The sequence below is a fragment of the Mirounga leonina genome, unplaced genomic scaffold (assembly GCF_011800145.1).
Source record: "Mirounga leonina isolate KUSES-001 unplaced genomic scaffold, KU_Mleo_1.0 Mir_129, whole genome shotgun sequence".
NCBI lineage: Eukaryota > Metazoa > Chordata > Mammalia > Carnivora > Phocidae > Mirounga > Mirounga leonina.
The window spans coordinates 9,965,577-9,978,106 of record NW_023270323.1 but is presented as its reverse complement, the minus strand read 5'-3'; the positions used below and the strand labels follow the sequence as shown (position 1 = coordinate 9,978,106).

The following is a 12,530-nucleotide window of genomic DNA, read 5'->3' as shown; positions in this document are numbered from 1 at the left end:
AGAAAGAAAGAAAGAAAGAAAGAAAGAAAGAAAGAAAGAAAGAAAGAGAAAGATGGGACATGCAACAATTCAGCTCAATTTGTTAAGCCTTATATCTAACAATACTGTTATGTTCAACATGAATCTGAACTAGTAGATACTGACATTTATAGTAAATACAGTTTTATTGCTAAAGAATTTAAGGTATTCTAATTCTTTTTTTTTTTTTTTAAGATTTTATTTATTTATTTTGACACAGAGAGAGAGACAGCGAGAGAGGGAACACAAGCAGGGGGAGCGGGAGAGGGAGAAGCAGGCCTCCCGTTGAGCAGAGAACCCGATGCGGGGCTAATCATAAGGGGATTGCAAATCAAAAATCACATGAGCTGGGCGCCTGGGTGGCTCAGTTGGTTAAGCGACTGTCTTCGGCTCAGGTCATGATCCTGGGGTCGCAGGATCGAGTCCCACATCGGGCTCCCTGCTCAGCAGAGAGTCTGCTTCTCCCTCTGACTCTCCTCCCTCTCATGCTCTCTGTCTCTCATTCTCTCTCTCGCAAATAAATAAAATCTTAAAAAAAAAAAAAAATCACATGAGCTATCACCTGACACCAATTGGGATGGTTATTATGATTTAAAAGAAAAAAAAAAAAAAACAAAACAGAAAATAACGTTTGGTAATGTAGAGGAATTGAAACCCTTGTGCCCTGCTGGCAGGAATGCAAAATGATACAGCTGCTGTGGAAGATAGAATATTTCATAGAATTACCAAATAATCCAGTAGTTCTACTTCTGGGTAAAAATCCAAAAGAATTTAAAGCAGAGATTCAAACAGATATTTTACATCCACGTTCATAGCAACATTGCTCAATTAGGGGTAAAGGGCAGGCCACTCCAAGATGGGTCACTTTGACATGAAAATTATTTTGAGTTAAAAGCAATCAAGACCTAGCAGACTCAGGAAAAGCTTTTTATCTCACGGCACCTGGGTGGCTCAGTCAGTTAGGCATCTGCGTTCGGCTGAGGTCATGATCCTGGGGTCCTGGGATCAAGCCCTGCGTCAGGCTCCCTGCTTGGTGGGGAGCCTGCTTCTCCCTTTCCTTCTGTCTCCTGCTCCCCCTACTTGTGCTCTTGCTCTCTCTTTCTCTCTCTCTGTCAAATAAATAAAATTTTTTAAAAAAGCTTCTGGGTGCCTGGGTGGCTCAGTTGGTTAAGCGACTGCCTTCGACTCAGGTCATGATCCCAGGGTCCCGGGATCGAGTCCCGCATCAGCCTCCCTGCTCAGCAGGGAGCCTGCTTCTCCCTCTGACCCTCCCCCCTCTCATGCTCTCTCTCTCTATCTCATTCTCTCTCTCAAATAAGTAAGTAAAATCTTAAAAAAAAAAAAAAAGCTTCTTATCTCCCCCACAACTGCCTAAATTTAAATTGGAAAGGAGAGCCTTTTAAGAAGAGAGCTATTAAGAAAGATGCCTCTTGGGGCGCCTGGGTGGCGCAGTCATTAAGCGTCTGCCTTCGGGTCAGGTCATGATCCCAAGGTCCTGGGACTGAGCCCCACATCGGGCTCCCTGCTCTGCGGGAAGCCTGCTTCTCCCTCTCCCACTTCCCCTGCTTGTGTTCCCTCTCTCGCTGTGTCTCTCTCTGTCAGATAAATAAAATCTTTAAAAAAAAAAAAAAAAAGATGCCTCTTTGCCTAAGAAACTTATTTGCATAAGGGGGCAACCTTTGTTTTCCAAACATCATCTCCCACCTCCCTGCTAAAGTCTTTCTCCCCTTACCCTACCCAGCCTTCTCCTTAGCTCATATAAGCATCATGTTGTCTCACTGCTTTTGGAATTTGCATGTCTGTGTGGATTCCCTCTATACATGCTATTAAATTTGGTTTTTTCCTATTAATCTGTCTCATGTCAATGTGATTCTCAGTCCTACTAGAAGGACTTTGAATGACAGAGGAAATTCTTCCTCCCCAACATTCACAACAGCCAAAAGGTAGAAATAACCCAAGTGTCCAAGGACAGAGAAATACATAAACAAAATATGGTATATCCATGCAATGGAATATTATTCAGCCTTTAAAAGAAAAGAAATCCTGACATATGCTACAACACGGATGAACCTTGAAGATACCATGCTAAGGAAAATAAGCCAGTCACCAACGGACAAATACTGTATGATTCCACTTATATGAGTACCTTGAGTAGTCAAATTCAGAGACAGTAAGTATAATGGTGGCTTCCAGGCACTAAAGAAAGCGAGAATGAGGAATTATTGTTCAATAGGTACAGAGACACAGTTTAGGAAGATGAAGAGTTCTGGAGTTGGATGGTTGTGATAGTTGCACAATAATGTGAACGTATTGGGGAGCCTGGGTGGCTCAGTCAGTTAAATATCTGACTCTTGATTTTGGCTCAGGTCATGATCTCAGGATCATGAGATCAAGCTCCAAGTGAGGCTCTGCACTCAGCACAGAGTCGCTTGAAATTCTCTCTCTCCCTCTCCCCCTCCCCCCGTTCGCATGCTCTCTCTAAATAAATAAATAAATAAAATCTTTAAAAAAAATAATGTGAATGTATTTAATGTCACTGAACTGTACGCTTAAAACTGGTTAAGAAGGTAAAAATTAATTACCTGTATAATCTGTATAAATTACCACCACACACACACACGCATTTGGCTTGCAGTTCACTGACTTATCCTACTCCTCAGTTTACCCTGTACTTGTCTCAAATTCAAATTCTTCATGGGTTTTCATTAGCTAGAAAGATGTAACAGCACTTTCTCAAAACCAAGATCCAAATTTACTTACCTATTCTGGATTCCTGTAGGATCATTTTTTAGATCATAGAAAATAGCGCCAATAACCAATCCCAGGATGACTGTTACAATTATCTTTTCAAAAAGAAAAAGAAAAACAAGTGTTAAAACTTAACACACCATTTATTATTACAAGACATAAGGCTACATAATCAAATTTCTCCATTGAGATAGATACTTCAAGTGGTTCAGACAAAGTCCTTGAGTGAATATAAAACAGTGTATGTTATTAGACTGCTTTCTAAAGTAAAAAATAATTGATTTGTGTGTTGGGGAGGCTGATAGAACACAGCAGACCCCTGGAATGCTAAGGTTCCTCCCAGTGATTCACCAGGCCAGTTCAAGGTCCAATTCAGGCCACTAGGCCTGGGAGGGCCATATACGGTAGGGTAACAATGCAAGCTCCTGGCTAGGTCATTTGAGGAATAAAGTCCAAATGGATAAGAGTTCTGACCTGAACTCTCAACCTTTTGTGCTAGTGAACATGCAGTTTTATATTTCAAGGGGTTCAAATAAAAACAGGATACCTTTACTCTTACCATTATAAATAAATAAAAATTTTCAAACACACATAAAAAAATTCTAACAATGTTATTCTGCGTGATGAGGAAGCAGGGGTAAGCTGACCGCCGACCTGACCCAGGGGGCAGGGCATGCCTGCACTGGAAAAGCGCAAGGTCACTGCCACCAAATCATTCAACCAGCTCTTTCTGAAGGTACTCAAATGCTTCCACTACCCATTCTCTTGTCACAGCTTCTCTAGCAACCTCCGTCCAAGGGCCTACAGCCAACAGTGTACAACTAAGCTGCCAATTCTTTGCCACTCTTACCTACATCTGCTTACTCCATCTGTTTGGGGACTCCTAAGAAGACTACATAAACATCACTTTTGTTTTTAAGATTGATAAAATTGTCTTTTAAGGACACTTCCAAGCAAAGGATTAAGGGTTATACTGTGATATAATTTATTTAAGAAAATTCTATTTATTGGGGCACCTGGGTCGCTCAGTCATTAAGTGTCTGCCTTCGGCTCAGGTCATGGTCCCAGGGTCCTGGGATCGAGCCCCGCATCAGGCTCCCTGCTCAGCAGAAAGCCTGCTTCTCCCTCTCCCACTTCCCCTGCTTGTGTTCCTTCTCTCTCTGTCTCTCTCTCTCTGTCAAATAAATAAAATCTTTAAAAAAGAAAAAAAAAGAAAACCCTACTTATTGTACTTTTATATTGCATTGAATATAAAAATAGAAGGAATGGTTATCTAAAGAAAACAAAATACCCCACCATGTACCTCGGAACCTTCAAAGTTAAAAAAAAAAAAAAAAATCTCAGTACTACAACAGTGTAATGGTATTAAGACTTGAAATTTTTTACAAGCCTATTTTGGCATGAAGCAAACCAAACTGGAAAAGAGGATCATGATCTGTGAAGGCTAGTTTGTGAAGACCACAGTCTGGAAAAAAGTATGATCTGAGATGTCTTCAGAATTCCTGTGCTAATAAGACAGTCAGAAATTTGGGAAAAAATCTATTACCTTGGTATAATTTTCATTACCCTCAGAATAACTGCATTTCATGCCAACAGTTCAAACTTCCAAAATAAACAATGACTCCATTACCACGTGTGCATGTGTATATATACAAGTCTACTTTCAGACAATAGAACTTTAGGAATGTTCAGACTTTTTATTTTATTTTATTTTAAAGATTTTATTTGTTTATTTGACAGAGAGAGACACAGCGAGAGAGGAAACATAAGCAGGGGGAGCAGGAGAGGGAGAAACAGGCTTCCCACTGAGCAGGGAGCCCGATGCAGGGCTCGATCCATGGACCCCAAGATCATGACCTGAGCTGAAGGCAGACGCTTAATGACTGAGCCACCCAGGCGCCCCGGAATGTTCAGACTTTTTAAACTGGACAATCTACATGCTTGTTTCTTTAGTATTCAAATATTTGATATCCTATAGTAACAGACTGGACTGTCAGTCTTATCATTAGGATGTTTACTAAAGGTTTCAAAGTTCTAAAAGAATGTTCAAGTCAGCTTTCAATCACATTGACAAAATGAGTAATCTCGTAATTTTGTCATGCTTTCACAAGGGGCATCTAGGTTATTCTTTCTTGCATTACAGAAAAGAAAAAAAACAAGCAAGCTAAACACTGCTCAACAGAATGCACAAAGACACTATCTGTGAGTTCTCTACACCTGGTCTCTGAACAGAAGGGGAAAAAAATTCCCTAAATATGTTATTCTGTCATGTTCAAATGTGTTCAGCAATATTATCTCAAGGTGAGTTCTGAGGGATAATTATGGCCATCACTCAAAAAACTAATCCTTAGTCAAATGTTAAATATGCCAATGGAAAAATTAATCTCTAAGAGTTATAACAGTGTTTTCCAAATAGATTTGATCAGAAAAACCCATGGCACATTAAATGGACATTAAATCCTTTTATACAGATGATCCATTTACTCCAAGATCATCCAAATACAACCTTTGGTTAAATGGCATTCTCAGAAGCAAAGTCTGAATCACATAAATGACTAGTTGAAATCTAAGTATGGCTGTAATATTACCAATACGAGACTTATCAGCAGGAAGCCGTAAAGCAGTTTAATAGCCTCACAGTCAAACACTTAAAGAAGTAAACAACATACATACAAGATTAAAAATACTAAACCGAAGGTCAGCCAGCTAGGGTCCACAGGCCAAACATCGCCTGTCACCTATTTCTGTTTAGCCCTCTAGCTAAGAACAAGTTTTACTACCTTTTTAATGGTTGGGGGAAAAAAGAGTGACAGAAGAAGACTATTTCTTGCCACATGAAATTTAAATGAAATTCTAATTTGTGTCCCTCGGTAAAGTTTTATTGGAACATAGCTATGTTCATTTGTTTATGTATTATCTATGGCTCCTTCCTTGCTAAAATGGCAGAGTTGTCTCAGAGTACCCGAGACAAAGACCACATGGCCCGCAAAGCCGGAAGTATACACTATCTAGCCCTTTACAAAAGAGGTTTGCCTGCTCCTGTCCTAAGTTAACATTCCAGTATGTACAAATATGAATAGGTAATGCTCAGAGAGATGCAATATTCTATCTTTGTTCTACAGCATTGCCATGAATCTGAGCATTATGAGGACTCCTTTTGTGGAACTGAGTTCACTGAGGAGGCAAGCAGGTTGAACATGCAGCCTGGAGGCACTAGGCCTGGGTCTGCACCTGAAGGAAGCCGAGCAACAAAAGGTGCAGAATCATGCTGTTGTATTAGAAATAGCTCCGCATTCTAGAAAGGGGAAGCCTCTTGCACTGTTGCTGGGAATGCAAACTGGTGCAGCCACTCTGGAAGACAGTATGGAGGTTCCTCAAAAAGTTAAAAATAGAACTACCTTATGATCCAGCAACTGCACCATTATTATTATTATTTACCCAAAGAATACAAAAACACTAATTCAAAGGGATGCATGCACCCCTATGTTTATAGCAGCACTATCGACTATAGCCAAATTATGGAAAGAGCCCAAGTGTCCATCGACTGATGAATGGATAAAGAAAATGTGGTATATATACAATGGAATATTACTCATCCTAAAAAAGAATGAAATCTTGCCATTTGCACAACATAGATGGAGCTAGAGAGTATTATGCTAAGCAAAATAAAATAGAGAAAGACAAATACCATATGATTTCACTCATATGTGGAATTTAAGAAACAAAAACAATCATAGGGGAAAAAAGAGAGAGGCAAACCAAGAAACAGACTCTTAACTATAGAGAACAAAGTGATGGTTACCAGAGAGAAGATGGGTGGGGAATGGGTGAAACAGGTGATGGGGATGAAGGAGGGCACTTGCGATGAGCATGGGGTGTTGTATGGAAGTGCTGACTCACTATATTGCACATCTGAAACTAATAATACACTGTATATTAACTAACTAGAATTTATTTTTTTTAAAGATTTATTTATTTATTTGAGAGAGCAAGCATGAGAGGGGGAGAGGTCAGAGGGAGAAGCAGACTCCCCACTGAGCTGGGAGCCCGATGCGGGACTCGATCCTGGGACTCTGGGATCATGACCTGAGCCGAAGGCAGTCGCTTAACCAACTGAGCCACCCAGGTGCCCTTAACTAACTAGAATTTAATAAAAACTTAAAAAAAAAAAAAAAAGAAAGAACTCCACATTCTAATCACATCCTGCCCAGAACTACTATATATGTGACTTGGACAAGACACTTATAAACCACTTTCAGAAAAAAGAGAAATTTATATTATTTTCAAAGTAAAAAAATATAATGTATAAATCATGCTAAAGAATCAACTCCATTACACTATCTCACTGTTGAAACAATGGGTAAACAAGGTTGACCTTATTTATCAGACTTGTTTCCAAACGATATCAAATCTCCTCTAAAAGAAGAAAAATTTAACTTTGATTGATAGTATACAGAAGTGTTCATATTCTGACAGAAATACAAAATAACAGTAGCAAAAATGTTTGGAGCAATTAGCAATATGTCTCACAGAGGGATAGAGATTCTTGGTACTAATACTTAAAAGGCAACAGTACTGAAGTACAAAAATTCTGGTGCATGTGGTAAGAAGTCAGTCATATCTTTTATTTTTAAGATTTATTTATTTGAGAGAGAGAGAGAGATCTCACGCACGCATGGGGCGGGATGGGGGGGCAGAGGGAGAGAGAGTCTTAAGCAGACTCTACACTGAACATGTGAGCCTAACTCAGGGCTCAAACTCCCAACTGTGAGATCACAACCCAAGCTGAAACCAAGAGTCAGCCACTCACCTGACTGTGCCACCCAAGTCCTCCAAGAAGTCAGTAGTATCTTATTAGTGCCAACAACATGCCATCTTTTGGTACTCAACAGAGATTCAATGACTGATAATAAATAAAATCAACCACCCCCAAAATAACTGGCTAACCTGATTTCCTTAGAAAGGATGGGCCAATGAACTGGGAATACTAGGGTTTTGTAGGACAGAGCACCTGAGAATACAGAACAATAAAAGGGTAGTAATCAACAACTACCAACAGAGCCAGCCAAATGAGGAAAAGAACACGGTTTCCTCTTCATCTAAAGAAAGTTAATCTGACAGTGAATAGCCTTATTTAACAGGATTCAAGCCTGCTTACTACGTTGTGTTAACTGCCAACTGTTTTAGGTACCTAGTGCTCTCCTAAGATGAGAACCCTAAAATGAAGAAGGTCAATGATGGGGAAGAGCACTTGCACACAGGCTCTTCCCTGAGACAGCAGCTGACCCCTGTGACCTTCAGGTGCATTCAGTGAATCTAGATGCAGGCTTCCCTGACCGCCTGACTTCAAATGCAATCAACCCCTTTCTGCTCTCTCCCTCTCTCCCACTCTCCTTTCCTTCTCTCTTCTCTTCCTTTCTCCCCCACTGTGCTTAAACTTTCTCCATAGCTCCTTTTACCATATGACTTGCTATCTAGTTCATTACTGTATGAATTTGTCATCTGTCACACCTCACAGGAAAACAAGCTCTCTGAGAACAGGGGTTTTATTTTCGCCCATTTTGTTCACCACTGTATACAAGCTCCCAAAATACCACACACGGTCGATGAGAACTTGCTGAATGAGTCAGGAAACGAATGTGTGCAGCCACCAGAAAACCCTAAATGTGGCTAAACACTTCCTTTATTTCACAATTTTTGACGAGAAGATTTTTCAACAAAGACTACCCATCACAGCTAGTCTAAATCAACAGAAGTCTTAATTAAGTAGTCAAAAAAAAAAAAAAAAAACCCACACACCAAAAAAAGTTTTCCATAAGTAAAAATTTCATGGTGTTTCACTTGTTCTGTTGGCTGTTTTTACATCCCAGATGGAGTGGGGATAAATAAATGGAAGCTTGGGCAGAAGATAAGCATAATACCAAAATAGATTATACCAGAACCTCATGTTCCCACGTGAGTATGTCCCAGCATAATCAGAAGGATCTGTCAGGTTACCTGAGCTATAGAGGCCTGGGGATTGCCCAGCAAGTTTTTGAATGAACGCTTGGAAATCCATCTGAGTTGATGACAGAAGGTGGTGGCATAGGTGATCTCCTTAAAGGCTGAGCTCTTCCTTTGATGACCCTTTACGAGCCGATCTAACTCATCTTTCGTGTTTCTGCAAAAGTCAGAGTTGCCATAAGACTCAGCTATTTTTTCTACGAGTGGAGATTCTCTCTTGGAAGGCTCTTCAGTCTCCTTGACTTGGGAACAAAAGCAGATACAGAAGGGAAACATTATTAATAAAATAACAACTGAGGGCGCCTGGGTGGCTCAGATGGTTAAGTGTCTGCCTTCGGCTCAGGTCATGATCCCAGGGTCCTGGGATCGAGCCCCACATCGGGCTCCCGGCTCAGCAGGGAGCCTGCTTCTCCCTCTGACCCTCGCCCCTCTCATGCTGTTTCTCGCTCGCTCACTCTCTAAAAAATAAATAAAATCTTTAAAAAAAAATAAAATTAAAAAATTAAAAAATAAAATAACAACTGATTTAGCCCATTTTTCTATAACCCCTTTCTTAGGTTCTTCCCTGACATCTTAATTCTAACACTTGAGTATAAAAAATTATTAGATCTGTCATCGCTTTACAACATTAGAAAAATATAGTTAACTGGCCGACGGCTTCCATAAATTCATGAATACAGCAAACCTACTGACCTTTTCCTAACTATAACATTTGAACCCTAATTTTTTTTAAATAGACTTCTTACCATAGGGAGTTATAATTCCTAACATACAAACCTGGTCCTTTTTTCCTTCTATATGCAAATATACAAATTGCCAAGTTTCTTATTTCACATTATATAAACAATGGGCATTTTTAAATGAAACTTCCCCTTAGAAGTGACACTATCACATAAATACTCACTTATACATTACATAAAAAATATAGCAATCATGGAAAACAAAATCTATGTTGACCAATACTACAGAGTGAATGTTCGTGTTCCCTCAAGATTTATATGCCGAAACCCAATCCCCAAGGTGATGATATTTGAAGGGTGATTAAGTCATGAGAGTGCAGCCCTCATGAATGAGATCAGAACCCTTACAAAAGAGGCCCCTCTTCACTTCCATCATGTGAGGAGGCAGAGAAGACAGTCACCCATCTTTGAACCAGGAAGCGGGTTCTCAACAGACACCAAGTCTGTAGGTACCTTCACCCTTCACCTTGGACTTCCAGCTCCAGAACTGTGAGAAATAAATGATTATTGTTTAAGCCACCTAGTCTAAGGTATCTTTGTTACAGCAGCCCAAACAGACTAAGACAACTGTTATCAGAGTTCAGCATTAATATAAATTCACAAAGCCATGTTTTACTGAGCTGCCACATGGCTAACCTTCAGCAAATTCGGTTCGGCAATAATCTGTGACTCTCAAGAGATTCACATACCTTCGCCCTCTTGGTCCTCTCTGTTTAATATCACAGCAGAGGAGTCTCCATTAATGACATCCAGGAAGAAGTCTGCAGGGTTATTATAAGGCTCACAGTGGTAACCTACAAAAAGAAGGCAACTCAGGTATATAAACTTGATGGTCTTGGAAAGTAAAAACTCACTTTCAGGGGTGAGAGAGGTGAGGCAGAGGAAGAGAACCAACTTCTCCCTCATCTTTTTTCCTCTTCTTTTACTGATTTACCCTTTCTTTTTATGTATTCAATCACACGACATTTCAACAATGCTCTGTCTTCCAGAAAAACAACATACTCAAAACCAACCTTGAACATTAAAAAAAAAATTAAAAAAAAAACCAACCTTGGACTCCCAAAATATCTTAAGTTAATATCTGGTCCTTATCCATTACAATTCATGAGACCTGAAACAGCTATCAGTATGCTCTGATGCTTATCAGAACCGCTTCAAAAATCTAAATATAGGTCCAAGGGAAAAAAATTGAGTTTAAAAAAAAAAAGCTGTAGCTAGGACTAATGCTCCTCAAAGCAAGGCAAGAAGCAAAGAATGCTAAGGCACAACAAGACGGCACTTGGGAAAGGCCAGGGGTGTATTCTGTTCTCCCAGTTCACCTGGGGACTGCCAAATGATCATTTGTTGTGCTGTCATAATTCCAGTATAGAGAACAAATCCCCAGAGCAGCACTCCCAAGAGAATAAGACTGGCACCACACAAGTGAATGCTTATCTCAACTTCTTGTAGCATGATCCTCTGAACTCAACTTGGCCTGTAGTCTGTTAGGTTCATCTCCTCTAAGCTCCCTAGACCTGTGTGTGCTTGTTAACTTTAAATGAGAGAGATTAAACAAAAATTTTAAAAGATGGCTAGTGAACATTTAAAACTATATTTGGAGTCATGGAGCGCCATCTATAATCCTATCCAAATATCTCTAAAATGAAACAGACTGCATGAGTCATAAAAAAAAAAAAAATTATATATGTCCATTCTAAATAGAACCAGGCAGCCCAAAACTGTCAGAAGTGTTAGCCCCTCAAAGTAAGACTTACAATGAGTCATCCTATTGACTGGTAAGTCACTCATACCCCCTCAAGGCCTAAATCTGTAATTTAATGTTACTAGAAAATTTTAAGTAGCATCTTCATGAACCCCCACCAAAGCAGACCAATATCCCATACAAGGGAATAAAATGAGAAAGCCTGATCCATAATCTGGACAAGAAGACAAACTATTTGGGGATATTATTAGGCCTTTTCAAAAATGTTCGCCCAACAGATAACTGGTTATGAGGCCAACATATTTACTGAACTGTTAGGGAAAGGTTGCCAGAACTGGGAAGAGGATCAGATACAGGCCCAGTAGAAATATTCATACATACATAGGCAGGCATAGTCAAATAGGACAGGAAAGAGATCTAAAGAACAAGCTAGCACTATAAAGTGAAGAAAAACTCTAGCACCAAACTAACCAAAGATGTTTTGGAGTGGCAGAAGCCATAGTATGTCTACTCAAAGACCAAACAGCACTCCTAGAGACCTCCTTTGCTCTCTTCCAGGATTCTATTAATAAAGGATCTTACTGTGTGAAAAAGTCAAGCATACCCACTGATGCAAAGTACCCCAAGGCCTCCTGGGCAGGCCCGTGGAACATTAGTCTTCCTGAGGCCAACAAGGTGAGGCTATCAAACAACTTGAAGATAGAATAACGAGGCTGATGAATGGAGAAGATGATTGTTCGTCCCTGTTCAGACATCCTAAGTTAAAAGCGAAAGAATAAAAGTCATTAAACATCTGAAACGTGAACATCATGGCAACTTGATTCCTGCCTTCAGATCATCTGTTCTTAGTTCGACTTGATTTTCTCTTACTAGCTTCTCATTTCATATTATCTGATAGTTAGGAGACCTAAATTCAGCGCTTTTATAAAACACTAGGGTTTCTAAAGTGCGGTCCATGGGCAATCACCATCAACCAGATATTAATGAAAAATGCAGATCCCTGGACAGTCTTCTCAGACCTAGTGGGCAAGTGAATCCATATTTCTAACAAGCACCCACGTAATCTGTAAGTACACTCAAGCTTGGAAACATATCATGGACTAAATATTAAAATGATGGTTGGATGCCCCATTCTCACTGATCATTTAAATCCCCTGGCTCTTCAGGAATTGGTTTTCATTCTTTTGCCCTAACGATACAATTAACATTACTGAGTACTTACTATGCCTTTGCTATATACTTCCATACTTTTCTCAATTCTCACAATATTGTTATAAGGCAGTGCCAATATTATTACCTTTATGCTACGGATAAGACTT

General features: G+C 39.8%; 1 protein-coding gene across 6 annotated transcripts in view; it reads right to left on the bottom strand.

The window, feature by feature from the left end:
* ABCG2 (ATP binding cassette subfamily G member 2 (Junior blood group)) overlaps positions 1 to 12,530 on the bottom strand; it is a 144,070-nt gene that overhangs the window by 11,690 nt on the left and 119,850 nt on the right. For all 6 annotated transcript variants that reach the window (XM_035004538.1, XM_035004544.1, XM_035004539.1 and 3 more), the window contains 4 exons: positions 11,816 to 11,967; positions 10,199 to 10,303; positions 8,764 to 9,011; positions 2,779 to 2,861 (listed from right to left, as the gene is read on the bottom strand). In XM_035004538.1, coding sequence (XP_034860429.1) covers positions 2,779 to 2,861; positions 8,764 to 9,011; positions 10,199 to 10,303; positions 11,816 to 11,967 — 588 coding nt within the window. The remainder of the gene's footprint in view (positions 1 to 2,778; positions 2,862 to 8,763; positions 9,012 to 10,198; positions 10,304 to 11,815; positions 11,968 to 12,530) is intronic.